Source organism: Aethalodelphis obliquidens, unplaced genomic scaffold (genome assembly GCF_003676395.1).
Source record: "Aethalodelphis obliquidens isolate GAN/ISIS:26980383/991018 unplaced genomic scaffold, ASM367639v1 scaffold21, whole genome shotgun sequence".
In the NCBI taxonomy this organism is placed as follows: domain Eukaryota; kingdom Metazoa; phylum Chordata; class Mammalia; order Artiodactyla; family Delphinidae; genus Aethalodelphis; species Aethalodelphis obliquidens.
The window spans coordinates 23,209,222-23,229,005 of NW_020837965.1; the positions used below are offsets into that span (position 1 = coordinate 23,209,222).

The 19,784-nt window shown below is 61.5% G+C and overlaps 1 protein-coding gene across 6 annotated transcripts in view; it reads right to left on the minus strand.

The window, feature by feature from the left end:
* Positions 1-396: 396 nt before the first annotated feature.
* The window catches only part of CCDC85C (coiled-coil domain containing 85C), an 83,563-nt gene continuing 64,175 nt past the window's right edge, over positions 397-19,784 (minus strand). The window contains exons 3-8 of one of the 6 annotated variants that reach the window (XM_027120545.1): positions 19,405-19,467; positions 10,236-10,343; positions 5,421-5,516; positions 4,884-5,102; positions 4,464-4,562; positions 397-3,620 (exon numbers count right to left, since the gene is read on the minus strand). In XM_027120545.1, the coding sequence (XP_026976346.1) occupies positions 3,531-3,620; positions 4,464-4,562; positions 4,884-5,102; positions 5,421-5,516; positions 10,236-10,343; positions 19,405-19,467 (675 nt within the window). In that variant the 3' untranslated portion in view covers positions 397-3,530. The remainder of the gene's footprint in view (positions 3,621-4,463; positions 4,563-4,883; positions 5,103-5,420; positions 5,517-10,235; positions 10,344-19,404; positions 19,468-19,784) is intronic. The other 5 variants (XM_027120547.1, XM_027120546.1, XM_027120548.1 and 2 more) reach the window with 5 other exon arrangements.

The following is a 19,784-nucleotide window of genomic DNA, read 5'->3' on the forward strand; positions in this document are numbered from 1 at the left end:
ACGAGGTGGGGCTCCAAGCCTTAGCAGCCCCTGGGTTTGCAGCCCAGAAGCAGATGTTCTCCTTCTGGACCCTGGGGGCCAAGCAACAGGCAGTGGAGGGCAGCCTGGCCACCGGCCAGACCCAAGCCCCTCCCTGGGCAGTACCCTCATGGGGCAGCCTCCCACGTCCAGTGCCTGCGTGGGCTTTCTTGGGAGGAAGCAGTTGAATTTCAAGCTGGTTTGGAACTGTCAGTGTTCCTCCAATAGACAGGGTCCTGGGTTAGACCAGGGTTTGGATTTGAAATGCTTTGCATTTCTGGCCTATGACTAGAGGCCATGGAGCAGCAGTCAGCGGCCCCCACCATCCACCCTGAGGGGCCCCATCACCCAAAACAAATGAGCACTGCGTACCCACCAGAGGCTTGCAAGAGCCTTTATTTATCTAGCGCAAAGTATACACTATCACAATCTTCTGTTACTCCTTTTACTAAAATAGTTCAAATCAATGTTTTTACCACACTATCAAAAAGTTCTAATTTTTTTTCTCTCCCCAAATCAAAGTGGTTCAATAGAAGGTAGAAACGGGCACAGGAGTCCAGGGCTCCCAGCTCTGCCCAGAGCTGGGGAGGGGGCGGCCCCAGTACTCGGGCGGTCACATCCGACAGAAGGTAGATAGAGCGCGGCTGCCGGCCTGGGGCCAGGGGCCAGGCGGTCCGCCCATTCCCAGAGAGCAGCACGAGTACTTCCCCCACGTTATGAAAAATATACACCTCTCCCGCTCTGCAGTCATGCATTTCCTTTGTTTCTTAAAAAAAAAAAAGTCAGTAGTATGTATTGTTTCCTCTCAAGTTTTCAAGAAAAAAAAAAAAGGTCACTTTTTTCTCTTTAAACAACACTGATGTGTGGCTAATAACTTTTGGATAAAAATATGCTCAGTGGATTCCGACTCCAGGATGGGCTTGGCCACCTGGGATGAGGCTGGAAGGGTGACATCCATCACAGTGGGAAAGGAAGCCACAGCACAGGTGTCACACGGGGCTTCGGGCGCTAGAAACAGTGTGTTTATGAAAGGACATCAGGTTCAGCAACACCCCACCACGAGCTCTCAGAGCTGAGGCTCCAGATGGGAGGTTCGCCGGTGTCACCCCCTGCACACTCCCTGCTAGTGGCAGAGCAGGGACTCACCCCGAGCTGGCCCCCGGGACCCTCCTCCCAGCCGTGGGCTCCCGCTGCAGCTGGGCCCCAGGCCGGCGTGGGGCGCGCAGAGGCGCTGCAGGCTTTTCGACAGCTTACGTTAAAAGAGATGCCGTCACAGGTACGATTCTGCCCTCAAAAGCCATTCCCATGCAGTGCTGGCTCCGGGACACAGGCAGGGGCAGGAAGGAGACGTCGGCACCGGCTGGTGCTGCCTCCATGGCGGGCGGGAGGCTGCTTCTGGAGGGAACGCCTGACCCACTCCCCGGAGGCCACCGCAGCACTAGGGGACAGGGTCACCTCCCTCTGGCAGGGAAAGGTCCCTTGGAGGCTGTTCTTCCCTGGGTCCGTTTGCAGGAGACCTGCAGTCACCAGGACACCTGAGTTATTGCTTATTTTCAGTGGTGGGCAAGCCAGCCTGACCCAGACGTGACACACGGGTTCTCAGATGTGGCTCCCACCCAAGAGACCCAGCCCCCCGTCGAGCTGCTCCACGGTTCTTTGGACTCCAGGACCCGGGAGGGGGCCTCTGCCCTCCAGCTGACTGCCCACCCGGGCAGAAGTCACCCAGAACATGACCGAGGATGTTCACCCAGCTCCAAGTGCACACCCCTAATGACAGGGAACTCACCACATGACCTAGGGACCAGCTCCTTCCAGAGAGCCCATAGCTTCCTGTAACACCCAGGGCAAGAGGGCCGTGCCCGACGCCGTCACCGGCACCCGTTCAGCACTCCTCGGGCACAGTGAGGGCCGCGGGCCTTTCCCGAGTGTCGACCCAAGGGTGCCGATGGCAGACAGGCGGTGGGGACGGCTCAGCGTCCCCGCCGGGGAGAGGGACGGGGCAGCCTGGTCCGTCCCCTCACCTGGTCCCCATCCCTCGCGTGAGCCTCGGATGAGGCCTGTCCGGTGCCAAGCCAGCCTCTCGGGCTCTTCGCTCGCCCGCGCACAGAGTTCTAATGACCACTGGAGTCCAGCGATGGGGGAGGAACTGCAGACAGCGGGTGGACGGGGGCTGGTTACAACAGCGGCCTGTCCCCGCCCTCCAGGCTCTGGGATCTCGTCTGTGATACGCCACTGATCACTTACGCCCTCAGGGCCTCACTGCCCTCGCACACAAACTTTAAAATTTACATGTCTCGCTTTACAGTTTATACACGATCCTTTTACACTGAAGGTCTTACTTGATCCCCAGAGCCCTGCAAGGAGGACCTTAGGCTGCCCACCCTGCAGGGGAGGACTTGAGGCTCAGGAAGGGAGGTGACCGTCCACCGAGAGGAGGCAGCAAGGCAGCGGAACTCAGCTGGGGCCTCCGCCCCTCCCAGCCCACCCACCAGCCGCCTCTCCAGCAGGAGGACCCCGTTGGCTCGCGTGCTGTGAGTGAGGATACAGGCTGACTAGAGCTGATGGCCTCGAACCTCTGAGCCCTCCTTTCCCGACCAGGGGCCCAGAGAGGCTGAGTGACTTGCTGAGGGTCACACAGGAAAATGAAAACCAGAGCCAAGCAGGGCTCCTCCCAAGGAGGGCAGAACTCCTTCACCTACGGCCACGCAACTCCGTCCACAGTGATCCAAGAGGGGTCCAAGCTCCGGGGGCAACCGTTCCTGAGCAGAGGCCTGGCCACGGCCCGGTGCCACCCATGCAGAGAGAGAGGCCCAGCCCAGAGACTCCACACAGCCCATGATGCGAAGCACAGAAATGGAGGTGCCTCGGGCCCTGGGCAGGAGGGACCCAAAAGGATAGGGCACAGCCTAGGACAGGGTGAGGGGACACTGCAGAGTGTGTGGCTAGGGGTAGGGGCGTGAACTCTAAAAACAAGCAGAGCCGGCAGCGGGGAGGCTGGGCCCTGGGGCCAGAGGAAGGGCCGCGGGTGAGTTTCCTCGTCCACGACTCTGGGGACCCACTGCTTATGGAGCCAGTGTTCAGGCCACAGCAGGCGGGTCAGAAGTGGTGCCCCGTGCATCAGTCCAGCTGCCAGCGGCCTCTGTCCAGCACAGGTGGCAGCCGGGGATGGAGGTCTTGATGAGGTGCCCCTCCACCAAGGCTGGGCACAGCCCGGCACGGTTCCTGGGCCGGACATCTCTGAGCAGCCTCAGCCTCTCGCCAATGGAGCCCAGAGCCCAGGCCCCTGAGCAGGAACGAGGTTGTCCAGGCCGCTCTGCTGCGGGGAATAGTCTTCCCGGTTTGCTGGTGTGTGAGAGGTGGGAAATGGAGTCGCACCCCCGGCAGCCAGGCCACAGCAGGCAGCGTCCTATGTACAATTCACCACGGAAAAAGGAGACAGTGGCTCGGCGCGAGGGCCTGCCCACGTCTGGGGACCCCAGGCAGGGCCAGTCCACGTCCACAGGGGAACGGCCCTACAAAGGCCCTTTGAACTGGTTTCCAGACAGGTGCTGCCGGATGGAGGGCTTGGAGCTGGCGGCATCTCCCAGTTTTCTCCAGACCACCTGTGGGGAGGGGCGAGCTGTGAGTGGAGGGCCCATCCCAAGCCTGCCCAGGGGCCTGTGCGCACAGACTGCCCCATCGCTCTTCAGAATCACCTGCATCCCGAGAGCCATGGGGCCAGGAGGGGACACGGAGGCCGCGTGAGGCCCAGAGACCCTCAGAGTACGTCTTTGCACGTCCACCCTTCACAACCACACCTCCCACCTGAGCAGGTCACATCTGGGGGCAGACTTGGCCTCGCGGCTGTCCAGTGGGGCCTACAGACCCAGGAGGCGGCAGAGGAGGGGGATTCGGGGCACCTCATCCCAAGCGAGGCCCAGGTGCACCCCGTGATCCACTTCCCTGCTGGCTCCCTCACGAGTCCAAGGAGACCATGCGTATTGGCCAGGCGGGTCGGGGGATGACGCTCTGCCTCCCCAAAGACCCAGAGAAGCCCAGCTTCCAAAAGCCAAGGCAGCTAGCTCCAGGGTGGGGCGTCCTGCAGAATGGAGCGTTCCACCTGCACCCCCGTGAACAGCACCTGTGCGCTGGCAGCCAGCAGGGGCACCAGCATGCTGGGAGGCTGGGAGCCAGACAGACATCAGGGGACAGGGGCCAAGGGTCAGGATAAATGGGGCGAGCAAGACCAGAGATCAGGGACCCTGTTCTTGGGGAGGGAAGGAAAGAAGGAGGGGAAAGGAGAGAGAGGGAGGGGAGGAAAAGGAAAGGGGGAGGGGAGGGGAAGGGAAGAGGGAAGGGAGGCGGGAGCGGGGAGGAAGTCAAGTGGACAAAGAGAGGCCAGGGCTCCCAAAGCCCCAGCACCCGCTCCCACCCCCCCAGGTCACCCCCGGCCCCAGGAGGCTCACGTTGCACATCTCTCGGACGATGGCCTTCTCCTTCTCACTCAGGTCCTCCTCACAGCTGTCCTGGAGCTGCCGGTCCAGGTTCTCATGTACCTCTAGGACCTGCAGGGGACAGGGCCCAGGGTCAGGGGCGGAAGCCACCAGGCAGGCCTCAGGCAGGTCGCCCTGAGCCGCGGCTGCAAACGGGAGCCGTGGGGTCCCGGGACGGAGGGGTGGTGTGCAGGGAACAGGGGCATGGAGAGGCCTAAGGGCCAGGTGGTCCTTCCCCGCTTCGCGTCCTCTCCCCGCGGTACAGCGACACCGGGGACGCTACACGAGGGAAGCAGCACCCCATGTCAGCATCGGGGGCAGAGCTGAAGACAGGTCACGCGGGAGCAGGGAGGACAGGTGGGGTGGGGACCACTGTCACACGGGGGGACTCACTCCGCCCCCGGGCCCCCACTTGGGCCTCAGGGCGGCCCGGCTCATGCACGTCAGGGGTGTGTCCCGGTCACCGCCCGCACAGGCGCGAGTGTGCCGTGTCTGTGCAGCCGTGCCAGGCCTCACACCCGGGGGACCGTGCACTGCGTCCACGGCGCGCATACACGTGAAGGGATGGGGATGCCATGGTGGGAGATGCACCGCAGGGCGCACCCGGAGGCCCTGAGCAGGGCACAGGAGGAGAGTGGGCCTGGGAGGCCTGAGCCTCACCCCACAACCCCCATCCCCGACCCTGGGGAGTGCCAGCCCTCCCCCCACCCCCCCCAGGCCTCAGCTTCCCTGGCCGCTACCCAGCACCCCGCGGAATCCCCACACCACGGTGCTCCAGGCAGCCACGGCCACCCAGAGACCAAAGTCCCTGCCCTGCCGCTCAGCTGCCCCCAGGCTCAGAAAGGGCAAACGTGGGGTCCAAGGTCACAGGCTCCTGAAGTGCAGCAGGATCTGGGGGCCCCCGAGGGAGCGGCAGGGCCTGGCCCTCACCTTCATCGCGTGTACGACAGCCTCGGGCTTCTGTCCCGCAGAGCTGTAGCCACCCGAGGGCGGCGGGGACAGCTCGGGAACCGTGCAGGCCGGGCCCTGTGGGAAGGAAGTGCGTCTCAGCTCGCCCTGGCTGGCTCCCAGGTGGCAGCCACAGGTGTGCCAGCAGCTGGGAGAGGGCACTGCGTCTGCGGGGCCAGGGCCCAGGCGGGAGGAAATGGGGGTGGAGGTGACGGGGGAGAGGAGGCTGGGCGTGAGGCCGGGGGGCAGCATCGGGACTCCCCACACACATCCCGCAGGCTCCTCTAAACAGCCCACAGGGAAGGTCTGCTGTCTGTTTTGCCGGTCACCCGGGAAGATGCGAAGGACCTGGGCTCCAGCCCCAGGCGGCCTGCCTCCTAAGGTCTCTCTCCCTCCCCGGCCTCCACCCCCCAGGGCATTCCTGGGGCTTCCAGCCCTGACCCTCCCAGTTCTGTCCGGCCACCCAGGAACAGTGCCACCTCTTTCTGCCAACACCCTAATTGGCAACCATGTGCCCACCACCCACATCAGCCTGAGGGGCCGGGAGGCAGGCCGGGAGAGGAAGGGACCCACTCCCTGGCCCTCTGCCCGCCCGTGTCAGAAGCCAAGTGTCTGTCTGCCCGGCTTCTCCCCGGCTGGCCAGGTGTCCATGGGGCGGAAGGCAGGGCTTTTGGCTGGGGCTGCAGCGGGGACCCCGGCCCCAGAGCAAGGTCAAGAAGGGATCAGGGCCGCACAGAAGGAGCCCACACACAAGGAGGCCGATGCAACCGCGGGGCGGCAGGAGCCGGGAGGTCAGGAGACGCTGGGAGGGGACCTAAGGGGAACCGGCGGATGCTGGAAGGCAGAGATTAAACACCAAGAACACCAAGTGCGTGAAGGGGAGACCCTGGCGTCCTTGGGCAACCTTCCTGTCTCTGAGTCTTGGTTTCCTTCTCCGTCGGTGGCACCCGATGACCCCTCCAGAGACCAGGCCAACTCAGTGAGCTCGGCTGATGAGGCCATCGCCCTGGGACCCTGCCCAGCCAGGCCACGCTGTGCGGGGACCCTCAGGGCCTGGAATCTTCCACCACCAGCAGCCACCCTCTGCCTTCTCCCCACCGGCCCGCGTGGCCCGGACCTGATCCCAGGGCCTCGCAGGCTCGCCCTGCTCTTGGCTCCAGGCAGAGGCCAGACCCCACAGCCTTGATGTCTGGCAGAGCTGGGCTTGGGCAGGGTTCTCCAGGCAGGCCCGACCCACTCTGCACCTCGGTTTCCTTGTCTGCACGACAGCTAGGGTCCCTGTGTCCCAGGCTGTATGGAGAGCCTGGGATGCTGTTTCCCTAACTCTGGCCCAGGCTGCCCGGTCTCTGGATCCCGGCCGGGTGTGTCATGCGGGGGAAACCAAAGCGGCTTCTGGGAGACAGGTGCCGCGTGGGTCACACACACATAGGTGCGCACCCTGAGGCAGAAGGCTGCCCTCCCCACTAAAGGCCAGCAGGGGGCGACCGCACACAAGTACAGCCCAGGAAGGCGCCTGGCCCTGGGCTCCTCTGGCCTCAGGTCCTGTCTGCGCCTGGGGCTCCCTGACCGCCCGCACTGTAAGGGGACCGATTCTGAAGCAAAGACTAGGAGTGGCCACGATAGGCCGTGCAATCCAACCGCTTCCTGGGCCACCCCACCAAACAGACGGCAGGTGCTAATGAGAGCGTAGCCGCGGCTTCCTGCGACTGAAGCCACCACCGGACAGCGGTCAGGACCGCGACCTTTAGAGCATTTCCCAAACCCAGCTCACCCCTGCAGGCCTGCCATGGCAGGAGGACCACAGCCTGGAAAGCCCGGTGATGCCTCCCCCCGACCTCCTAAGAGCCCACTCGGAGCAGAGCAGCCCACGGAGTGCCGCTTGCCACCCTCTGCGCAGACGCTGTCTTTCTATGCTCCCACTTTACAGATGAGTAAGGGGAGGCTGCACGACTTGCCAAGGCCACAGAGCTAGTAAACCAGGGGGCCGAGCCTCCCCCCCGGGTCTGTGGGACTCCAGCGCTGGAGCCAAAAGCGGGGAGGTGCTCCCAAGAGCACTGAACACAGGCGTCCACACACGTGCCCGTGCAGGGGTGTTCAGAGCAGCACGAGTCACAACAGGCAGAAAATGGAAACAAACCAATGCACAGCAACTGATGAACGACACACAAGATGTGGGGCACCCACACAGCTGTTGCACATAAAACTCCGTCCAAATTTATGTGGACAATAAAATTTGACAATAAAAAGCAATGAAGGTCTGACACAGGCTACGATGTGGACGAATCTCAGAAACGCGGTGCTAAGTGAAAGAAGCCAGTCACAAAGAATGGCATGTTTTATGATTCCGGTTTATATGAAATATCCAGAAAAGGCAAATGCGGAGAGGCAGCAAGTAGATTAGCGGTTGCCAAGGGGCTGGGGGCGGGGGCTGCGGGGAGGGACTGCTAAGGAGCACGGGGTTTCTTTCCAGGGTGATGAAAATGTTCTGCTGCGATGACTGCACAAATCTGTGAAGATTCTAAAATCCACTGAAATGGACACTTAAATATAGTCAACTGACCAAAAAAAAGTAGGGAAACCAGTTTCCCCGAGGGAGCTGTCAAAAGCCTCCTCCTCTCAGACCCTGATGGGTACAACCTCCGTTGCTCGCTCCACTGACAGGCAGTGGGTGGGAGAAGTGGGTAGGGATGGGGTCGGGGAGGGTGGGGACATCCAGCTGGGCAGGGAGGAGGTGTCCCCACCCCACAGGGTCACCTGCTTCACCCCGGGATTCTCTGACATGTGGACATGCAGGTAGCCTTACAGAAAATGTGCCCACACGTAGCTGTGGAAGAGACGAGGCCCCCGGCAGCATCAGAGCACAGGGGGTCCCCCCCACACAAACCTCCTCTCCCTGTGGACCCACGGGCCCTCCAGGGCCCAGCAAGGGCTCAGCGCCCTATAAACGTCCCAAGGGGCCTGGCCTCTGAACTCCCACCTCAGCTCCGGCCCCTCTACTGCCTCCTCAGCAGCCTCTGTGGCTGCCCCTCCCACAAGACACCATCACCCTCTCCATCTGCCCCAACAGCCTGCCCGCGGCCTCGTGCTGCACGCCGGCACCCGGCCTCCAAGCCCAGCTTGGCCTGGTGCTGGCACGCACTAGCCATGCGACCCTGGCAAACCGTCCCATCCCACCCCACCCCACCCCAGTGGGCCTCAGCTTCCTTCCCTCCAAAGGGGGTGACAGCCCATGGCACGCAGGCAGCCTAAAGACAGCACAGGGAGCCCCTCCTAAGGCCTCCTCCAGGAAGCCTTCCGGAAGACTCATGCCCTCCGCTAGCACTGTCAAGGCCTCAGGGGCTCAGCCTCGGGGAGTGAGCTCCCTCTGCTCCCATCTGCACGTCCTAGGAGCCAGCCAGGCTTGCACAGCACTTTACAGTTTGCAGCTCACCAAGAAGTCTTCAGTGCCCTGTCCCGTGAGCTGTTAGGATTCCCACAGTCAATCAGAATGAACAGAGGGCAGAGGGTATGAAGGGCTGGGGGAGCCGCTCCTGTGGGGGCAATGCAATGCTGGGCTTTGAGAGCCCTTCATCATGGAGCCTCATTCAGCCACGGGGCTCCTGGATAAATATTTGGATTATCTGTCATCAGCAGGCTTTGCTGCCTGCACAGCGTCAGCAGCTACATTCCTGGAGAAGGTGCGAGGGCCTCAGAAGAGAAACAGCAGAGCGCTCGGCCAGCAGCCAGCGGCAGCATCGGCCTGCTCCTGCCAGCGCAGAGGCCCAGGGAGGAACCCCGGGGCTGCCCTTGCTGGCTGGGATGGAAGGGAGACAGCCGGGCTGGGACCCTGGGGGAGAGTCCAGGCCCACCTTGCAAGGGACCTCAGGCCAGCTCGGTTTCTCATCTGTTCTGTGGGGACTTCTCACCAAGTCCCTGCCTTGCTGCAGGGCTTCTGTGTGTGGAGAGCGCCCAGCACGGCCCTGCACGTAGCAGATGCTCAATAAACATCTACAGAGCTCATGCGAACGCGTGCTTCTTGGGAGGTAGTTTTTGCACATTCACAGATTTGTACAGTCATCCAACAGAACGTTTTCATCACCTCCTCCCGCCTCCTGCCAGCCCCTGGCAACCACTAATGTACTTTCTGCTTCTGTAGATCTGCGTATTCTGAATACAAGAATACATCCCTCGGTCACAGAGGGATGACGGGCACATTCACCCACAGGGAGCAGTCCTGAGCCAGGCATGCACATCCCAGGGAGCTGGCCGCACGCTGCCCTCCCTGTCCCACCCAGGGCAGGTCAGAGCCCAGGCGAGAAGCCAGGATCACCTTGGAGGCACCCTGATGATAACGGAAGCCCACGGTCATAAACTTGAGCTCCTCTCCCACCTCCGTTATAAAGTCTGGGGTAGTCGCCCTCACGTACACACAGGGCAGCCACTCCCTGCTGTGTCCAAGGAGTGACAGAGGCGGACGAGTTGCACAGACAGACAGCGGCTGGGCCGCGTGGCCTCTGCCCCAGCCTGCACTGCCGGCAACGGTATCCCAAGTTGGGCCCCCACCTCTCACCACCACGCCGGGCCCTTACAAGGTTCTAAGGGTCGAGGGTGGAGGGTCAAGGGTCGGGAGCCCAGGCGCCGTCCAAGCCTTGCCCTGGAAGCAGCTCGGGCAGAAGCTGAGGATCCCAATCCCAGCTCAGCCGTGGACCATCCTCGTGCCCTGGGCAGGTCACCAGCCGGTCTGAGCCTCACCCCTCCACTTCCGGAGGTGGGCGGTCCACATGGGAACAGTGGGGCTCTTGGGAGAGGGACACTTACATTCTGCAGGGCATCCTGGTAGGAGGGCGGCAGGCTGGAGAGCTGGGACTCCGAGTGGTACGGGGAGAAGCCTTTCCGCAGTGTCCGGAACTCTCCGGAGCCTGCCTGCTGCGTGAGAGAGAAGGGGAGAGGGGTTAGAGGTGAGGGGCGAGGGGCTGGGCTGAGGGGGCCGAGGATGCTCCCGTCAGGTCCTCGGACCGCTGGACGAGACACCCCTGCCCGGTCCAGGCAGGGCTCCCTCCGTGGGTTCCCTCCGCTCTGTTCCTCACACCTGCCTGGAGGCCCGGCCTGTGCACCCTCCCTCCGCCCCCACCCCAATTTGATCTCACTGCCACTTTCATCAGTAGCCGTTGACGTCCATCTCTCTGTTCAAGTGTCAGAGCCACGAGGCCAGGGGCTTCGTTTCGCTCCCTGCTGTGTATTTTATAAACGTTTCTTGCATGGCTGAATAGACAGGTGAGTGAATGGGAGCGTGGCTCGCCCCGCCCCGTCCCCCTCGTTCCTCTGCTCCAGCACCCTGCACTGGTCCCCGAATGGCCTGGGGAACGGCCTCTGCAGCCCCTGGGGCCCACGTCCTCGGGGAAGTCCTCCCGTCTCCACGGGGCTGGGGCTGCCCAAGGTGTGAGCCTGCAGAGCGCTCTGACACGCTGCCCGTGAGCCTCCGCCGTCAGAAAGCAGCTCGTAAGTGTGAGCCCTGGGCCTCACCCTCTGTATCCACAGGTGCCAGCGCAGCCGGGCTCATGACTAATGAATGCCCAGGGCACGCTTAGAAGGAGGGGGGAAGCGGGAATGAATGAATTACTGAATGAATGAGTGAGTGAATGAATGAACAAGCACCTATGTGGCCTTAGGTGGTTCCCCTCGGGGCAAAGCAGAGCCGCGCAGAAGCTGGGGCTGGACCCAGAGGCGGGGGGGACCCAGGGGTCACGCTCAATCCAGCGGAGGCCCCCTGGTCCCGCTGAGCAGAAACCTTGGCTTCTGGACCCTCTGCATCACTACAGCCCTGGGGTGGCGCTTCTGACCCCAACACCCTCTTCTACTTCAAAGGAACTGCGGAAACACTTCTGGGCAGATAAAATGCAGCGGAACATCCCATAAATCAGCAGCAGGCCGTTGAGTTGCCCAAGCAAACCCTTGGAGGGGAAGAGGCCAGGGCTGGGGGAGCAAGACAGGGCGGCAGCCACTCCTGGGGGCCCCTCCTCCTCTCCAGCACTCCCCTGCTCTGCCCAGGGGCCCCTGCACACGCCCATCTTCCCCCCCGCCGCCACTGGACCCAGGCCCCCATTTCTCACGGGGCCTCCAGCCTCATCAACTCCCTGGGTTCTGCCTTCCCGCCCCCATCAGACCCAGGTCAGACGCCCCAGTTCTCAAGGGCTTGGGCACACACAGCAGTGCCCTGTAAGTATCTGTAGGACAGGAGCGGAGGCGGCCCGGAGGAACAGGAGAAAGGCAGTCACTCCCCTCATTACCCCACTCCCATCCCATCCCCACCCCAGGCTCCCGCCGGCCCGAGGAGAGCCGAGACCAGCCACCTAGCTAAGAACTGTTCCCGTGGCCTAGGGAGCACCGGAGTGTGGCCAAGGTCACCAAGGGACACAGAGGGGAGAGAAGTGGGGTCCCCTGAGTTGCAGCAGGGTCTTACAGGGGGATCTCGGTCACAGTCCTCTATCTTAAAATGGGACTGTCACGCACCAGCCAAGGCCTGTTTGGGTTAACCTGAGGCGTTAAAGCCCAAGGCATACTGACCCTCCCTGGCCCAGCCAGGGGTCTATCTGAGCCGAACCTCTGCCACCAGTCGCCAACAGGAAAGAGACGCTGCCCCTCGCCCAGCACTCATTCACCCTCCCATGGGGATCCGCCCCCCCAGCTCCATTTATAGGCAAAAATCCCAAAGCCAATTATTTTCCTGGCCAGATCTCTGTGACAGTTAGAAAATCTTCTCCAGTGGAAAGCGCGTTCTCAACTCAACATGCTGAACGTCCACCCCTGGGGCCGCAGGCCACGCACACACTGGCATGGATTTGACCACAGGGCCAGGCACTGGAGCCACTGCTCTCTCCCGTCGGCCCCTGGGACCAGGACGGCGGGTGCTGCCCTGTCCTTACCCGCACCCCGTCTAGATTCTGCTCTGGGCTGAGTCTCCCCTCCTCCACAGCGTCTCTGATCCCGGACCAAATGGGTTCAGAAGCAGCCCACGTGCTGCTACTGAAAACACAGGTCTGTGTGTCTCCTCCCTCCCGGCAGATAATTCCCTGGGGAGGAGGTGTGTGCGCAAGAGGGTGGGGAGTTTTTACTTAGCAGCACGCAATTCCTACCCCTGCCTCCAGCGATGTCCATAACTATTTGCGAGCCCACAGCACTTTATGAGCAAAAAGCCACAAAGCTGGCGGGGAGAATGCTGGGGCAACGCAGCTAATGACGCATCGACATGAAGCAACATGACTGCACTTAAACCCAAATTAAAACTCCTGCCGCTTGCCTCTTGGTGCCCTGGAAGATGAAATCCCTAGGGTTTCACCACTGAGATGGAGCGAAGCTGAAGGGGCCTTCTGGGGCGGCGGGGCGGGCAGGACACGGGGCGCACCACTGCTCCCCAGGAGAGGACTGCCCTGCCCCCCAGGCCCCCTAACGGGGTCCCTCGGGACACAGGGAAGCGGATCTGACACACAGAGCAGGAGCTGGAACAGGGTTGCCCGGATCCTTAAAAGGGAAGGAAACGATCCAGCACTGCAGCTACAGCAACGGCCGCTTCCACCCCACCCTGTCCCCCACGAGAAAGCAGCACAAGAGTTCTGGACCGGGAGGGAGAGACCCAGGAGGCTGCAGAGCCTCCCATCCCACTGTTAAGGGCACCCGGGGCCTCTGTCCAGGGCCATCACTGCAACGCTATCCAGCTCAGAGCGGGTCGCGGCGGGTGGTGTGAACTCAGGCTACCCCAGCCTCTCCGGGCCTCTGTGGGGCTGCAAGGAGGCTCCCAGCCACAGAAGCACCTAGTCATCGCCTGCCCAGCGACTCCTGCTTGCAAAGCCGGGGGATCCCTGAGGCCACCTGCAGAGCCTCCTGGGGAGCACCGTCAAAGGAGGTGCTGAACAGAACCGGGCCAAGGGCAGAACTCAGAGAAAACAAGGCTAGGCGCCCACCTCCCCCCCCCCTCCACTCAGGGCTCCTCACTGGGGGGCCGCTTTCTGGGCTCGCTCAGAGGCAGCTACTCGCCCTGCCTTCCTGGTCCCAAAGGGCTCTCAGCCCCTCGGGTGGGCCGCAGGCTACAACAGGACATGGTCCTACTGGGTGCAGCCAGGCAGAGAGGCAGCGCCTGACAGGTGAAGCAGGGCCTGCCACTGCGGAGATGGAAGGTGAGCACCGACACGGGGGCGCCCGGGCGTCCCCATCTGGCAATCTGCCCGCAGGTGACCGCTCAGATCCCCAGACGCAGGGCCCATGGGCCGATGTGTATGCAGTGACCAGGGGCAGGACCCCATCAGTGGGAGCCAGCGCTCAGCCTGCCAGCCCTCGTGGTACAGGGAGGTGTCGATGTCTCTATCATGGGGACAGGTGACAAGTGACACCAGCCCCGCTTTCCGAAACCCTAACACAGGGCAGTGACGCCCACCTCCCAGGGGTGGCAAGGCTGTAGCGCTCGGAGAGGGTGGGAGCCCAGCACTGGGCGCTGGTGGGTTCTTCCTACCTCCAGGCATCCCTGGAGACCTCGCCCGAGGACCTGGGCCAGCTGGGAGCCAGCACTAACTCCTGTGGCCTCAGCAAGCCCTCACCCTACCAGGCACTGCAGGTTCTCCTGCAAAGTGCAGATCTCGACCTGCCCCCTGACCTCACAAGCTGGGCAGATCCGGTGAGAGGTGGGTAAGCAGGGGCCTGGGTGCAGCATCACAAGAGGCCACTGTCTCACAACTCTTTTGCTGTCACTTTGTAAAACTGGGCAGTGACACCAGCTCAGAGAGAGGGCGGATCCCACAATGAATCTAAAGGCAGGACCAGGGCACCCTGGGTGGTGGTCAGCTCCCAGGAAGAGATGGGAGGGCGCTGCGGGCAGACAGGGCATCACACAGCACTGCAAGCAGCCCCCACCCCACACAGCACTGCAAACAAGCCCTGCCGGGCAGCTCTACCTGAAGCCAGCTTCTCGGGCGGCCATAGGGGCGGGGCAGCTGGAAGGGAAGAGAGCAAGTGTCACCCAGCAATGCCAACCACGACCCTCACCTCTGCCCTCCCTCCCCTGGACACCCATTAGCCCAAAGCCTCCAGGACCTCGGCTGGGCTGCAGTAGGGAGGCCAAGGGCCGAGGTCAGGGTCCCCAAGGCGCCTCACAGGAGCCCCGTGTTTTTAGAAACTCCAGATTGCACAAAGACTGACAGCGCGCCTACCACACGCCAGGAACTGGGGCCCCAACACCTTCACAGCCCTCCCCGAGGCTCACACCGGAACACAGCTGCCCTTCTGAGAGGCACCCCGAGATCCCAGCCAGCTGGGCGAGGCCAGATATCTGCCCGTCCTCAGGGCGAATGTGGCCTGCAAGGTCTCTCACGAGAACATACAGGTCCTACCAACCAGATTTACCTGCTTTTTTCCCCCTTTAATTTTACGAGAACTCATTAGCAGGCCGTGAATCAAAGGGGCTGCGGCGTGGCCGGGGATCCAGCGGGTTCTTCCGGTTACTGCTCAGACGAGGCAGCGTGTCGTCCACGTGCGGTTAACGCGTGGCTGATGTCTCACCCGCAGCTGGCACTGCCCCCTACCCCCATGCGACTTCAGGTCCTAAACCATTTTTCAAACCCGGATGTGTGTACTGCCCAGAACCATGTGGCCTGTAACTGATGGGTACCGCGCTGACCGGGTCCCAACTGCAATGACCGTCATCCCCTCACGGGTCCCCTGGTGGGACCATTACTTGCTCCGATGAGGTGAGTGAGGGGCGGGCCATGTAACCTCTGTGGAGGCAGGTGGGGGACTCTGGAGGGCACAGGCATTGCAAAATCCAAATCCCATCGCAACTGAGTGCACCTGAGCAACTCGCCCGCTCCCAGGTCTCTGTTCGCCTGCATGTCAATTGGGGTCCAGTAGGACACTCAGCTGCTGGATGGCCCACAGGTGAGGTCACAGTGGCTGACCCCCGACCCTTATCGCCAGCCAGCCCCGGCCCTCAGTGCTTTCCGTGATTTGCCCTTTAATCCTGGAGCAGACACCGTTAGTCCCCGTTTTACAGCTGGGAAACCTGAGGCACAGAGAGGTTAACCCACTGGCCCAATGCCACCCAGCTGGTAAGTGGCACTTTGCGGGTTGGAACCAGGCCCTCTGGCTCTGGGGTTAGCCTCTTACCATGCTGAGCACCTGGTGTCTGGCTCACGGTGGACCCTGGTTAAGCCTCGGGCGTAAGGGACAAGAATTCCTTGTCTCTCTTCCTGCCCACGTTGCTAGACTGACCATCTGCTTGGATGATGGCAAGAGGGGGTTTCCTCCCTGGCTGAGGAAGAGGCTGGACTGGTTCTAAGGTTCTGCTAATGAAGCAGATGAAGCCCTCCGGAGACCACATCTCTCATGACAGAAGGGGCGGGGACATGACAGCCAAGCCCGGAACACCAAACGGGCGAAGCAGGGACAGCCCAGAGCCCGTCAACGAAGCAGCATGTCACAGAAGATGCCAGCGAGCAGCACTGCCACCACAGACACACCATGAGGCCAGCATCTCTGCAGGGCCTGGGCAAGGGGACCAACCGACCAAAACAGCCCTCCCTGGGGAGGCGGGCAACAGTACTGAGGTGTCAGCAATGGGCTCAGATAGTAGCAGACTGTTCCTCAGTCCCAAGGCCTGGATGGTTCAAAACGCAGACAAAAGGCAAGAAGGAGCAGTCCATCAGGGACCAAGCCCGGCTGAATGGGCGTGGGCTTCCAGACCTTGAAAAATCCCAGGCTCCCAAGACCAGGAAAAGGAGAGAAGGGCAAGCACTGCCTGGGCGCCCCCAGGTTCCAGTCAGTGCTGTAGCAGGCATCACCATCGCCCCTGTCTTATGGGTGAGGAAACCAGGCGCCGGGACATAAGGTATCTTACCTAAAGCCACACAGCCGGTGAGTGGTGGAGCAGGGATTATCTGAACCCAGACTCCTCTGGGGCTCAAACCCACTTTCTTATACCGTCAGGCCAACAGCATCATTGCTACAGGTTGAACTATGTCCCAATCAAATTCATATGCTGACCTGTTGACCTCATGCTCCCCAGAACCGTGAGACAATACATTCAATACATTTCAGTTGCTTAAGCCCCTTCTCCACGCACCCCGCTCCGACAAAGTGCATGGTTCTTTGTTACGGCAGCTCTAGCAAACTAATACAATCACCTGTCCCAGGAAATCCTCCTCCACCCAGGCCTCAGTTTCCCCATCCATGCTTGGTGTAAATCCTGGGGTCACTTCCAACCTGAGTGTACAGTGACCCTGTGTGGCATGGCAGGATGGGAAGAGCGGGCACCGGGGCCAGGCGAAGGGGGGCCGGCTGGGACCCGTCACAGCCACGGGCCTGGACCACTGCCTCCTCTCCCCCAGACGGCCGCCCGCTCCTGCCCGACCTGCTTCTTGCTCTTTTGTGAAGCTGGCTTCTGGGCACACGCGGAGCCTTCATTGATCAGCCCAGCAGGGAAGTGAATGGAGGGAACCACAGAGCGTAGGCCCCCACGTCAATCAGAGCCGCCTCCAGCCCAGCCCGGCTAGGCACAGAATCCACGGGAAAAATCCTATCACATACTGGGCTCCAGATGAATCACTGCAGAGGAAGCAGCTGTGTTGATGAAATTTTAAAGCCGACATGAGAAAGAAAATATGAACTGCAATACAGTAATTTAGCCTGTGAACACTCTGGCACATTTTTAATTAAAGCTGTTTTGGAGTTAAATAGAGGCCGTGGAGGGAGAGGGTGGGCAGTGGGGAACGGGAATCCACAGCGGCTCTCTGCCCTCCCACCCAAACCCCAAAGCCACGTCACCCAAAGATAGTTAAAAGAATAACATTGCTCTCCCCTGCTTTTGGCCAAAGGCAGATTTTCCACTTTGCACAGAGCTGGAGGTTTCTGTGCAATTTGATTTCACTGAAAAGATATAGGTGCCAGAATCATGAATCTCACAAGCTAGAGCCCATGAGACCGTGGCCAGAATCCCACCCATGGCAGCAATCTCCTTCTTCAATATTCCCAAACACGGTCACCCATCACCCCCATCCATCCATCCATCCACACTTGATTACCTCCACAGATGGTACACTCACTACCTTATGAAGCCACTCTCCCTGGGTTAAGCAGACCTTCCTTATTCTGGGCAAGAACCAGCCTCCCCTCCCAGCCTGGGAGACCAGGCAGGTGCAGCCAGGGTTCCCCAAGATGCATCCACCAAGTCCAGTTGGGCATTGAGACACAGATGTGACCACTGAGACCCAGCAGCCCAGTCCTTGAGTACCTAACAGTCCAGCAGGGGTCAGGGCCAGGCTTCACAAGGAGGATCCCAATATCCCGGCAGCAAGAGAGGCAGCCTATGGGGCTGAGAGAGCCCAGAGCAAGTGCCGGGCCACCTGGGGGTGGCTGGGGAAGGCTACTGGCGGGAGGCCAGGAGGAAGGAGGCTAAGAAAACCCCATCTTCCCTGGACCAGTACTCATCAAAATAAGACGAGTACTCTACTTGTGGGCTGAGCCCTGCCCACGGAGTTCTCCCCACCTCCACTGTCCTCCACAGCCCTCCCGTATACATGAGCCTGCTGGCCAGGACAAGGAGGCAGCACAAGAGTGCCCCCTGTGGGTAGGCCTCTGCCTGGACACCACTGTACACCCACCCCACCCCGGCCCCCGCCAGCCATGCACACAGCAGGTGATCAGTTACACATGGAGTGAGTGAGTGAGTGCCCATTTTACAGGTAAGCAAACAGAGGCCAGGGGAGAGGAAGTGGCTCAAGGGTCCTCATAAAGCTGATGCCGCCTGAGCCACCCTAGGAACCCAGAGGCAGGCAAGGTGTCAACTTCTGCCAGGAAGCCCTGAGCAGGCCAGAAGCGACCCTCCTCTCACTGTTTCTCACATCCCCTGCGTGGCTCAGAACAGCAACGCCCTCCTCCAGGGCACCCACCCACCCTCAAGGCCAAGCCCTGGTGGCAGCGGGTGGCAGGGGCAACAGGAGTCCCGCCCATGACCCTGGAGATGCCCTGCCCGCACCCTGGCCCCCGGGTGCTTCTGCATCCTGTAGCTTGAGGGTCAGCCCTCGGCTGAAGCAAGGGGACCAGGGCAGGTGGGTACGCAGTGCACTGGAGGGCCAAGGCCCCAGCACCACACGGCTGCCCCCTTCTCGGGATGCTGGGTATGGCCCTGACACCGCTCACTGGGAGACCCTGGGCAAGACCCCCACTCGCCAGCAGAGCCCTCGTGAGGAAGAGACGAGGATAGGACCCAGGGGCCCCACCCCCATGACACACACAAGCACCCACGGCTATCACCGGAGCAGCTCAGCCTCACAAGGCTTCATCTGGGGAGAAAGAAAAGTCTACTCAGGAAACAAGAAACTTGGCACACTGGCACACTGGATGGTCTCGGAGTTCCCAGCACTTCTCCTGTACCAGCGAGGAGCCGGGCCAAAGCATGTTCTTGTCCCTAAAGCCCCATCTGCCTGAAGCCAGCAAGCCTGGGCCCGGGCGAGAGGTCGCGCCCCCATCTGATGGCTGTGTGTTTCCGGAGAGCCTGGCATGGGTACAGGTCGGGGACAGAAGCCCACTGCTGCTGCCTCCAGGACGAGGACAATGTCCCCAGTCTGACCCCTGGAGCAGGTCAGAGCAGGCTTGGTGGGGAGGGACCAGGCAGAGAAACCCCCTGCCCAGGTGGCGGCCCGCACCCCTGATGCTCCAGACACAGGGCCCCGTCAACCTCCACCTCTGCCCTTGTGGGCACAGGGCAAGGGGACACAGCTATGGGGGGCTCCCTTATGAGACCGGGGGGCTCCCAGAGGCAGGAGGAGGAGGAAGGACTGCCACTCTGCAGCCTGTCCTTGTCCTTGGAAACAGGACCACAAGCCATGCCCTGCCTGGACCGCAGAACAGCATTGCAAATAGCATCCCAAATCTGGGGTCCAAGCTCTCAACCTGCTTCTCCCCAGAAACAGTGACACAAAGAACAGCTGGACTGGGGCAGACTCACAAGGCTGCTGACCCGCTGGTCGGAGGCTTCCACTGCCAGAGCGAGGTCCTGGCCTTCACCCTGCTGTACATGGCTGAAGTGAGTGACTCGCTTCCCTACTCGCTGGATGGGAACCAGCCCCAGAGCAAAGGCCCCCAAGTCCTGAGGCTGCCCCCATCGCCCCTGCCTACAGCTCCCGCAGCCCGCCCCACACACCCTCCTTAGCAACCAGGACAAGCCCACATGGAGTGTTCAGGTCTAAGGAGCCCTAGCCCACCGCCAGGCGAGGCCCCAGCCCCTCCCTGGCCTTGCCAGCCCCGAGGAGCCAGCATATCTTGCAGCCAGGCCCTTCCAGCACCTTAACAAGTGACACATTTTGTTTGAAAACAAGCCTTGCAATT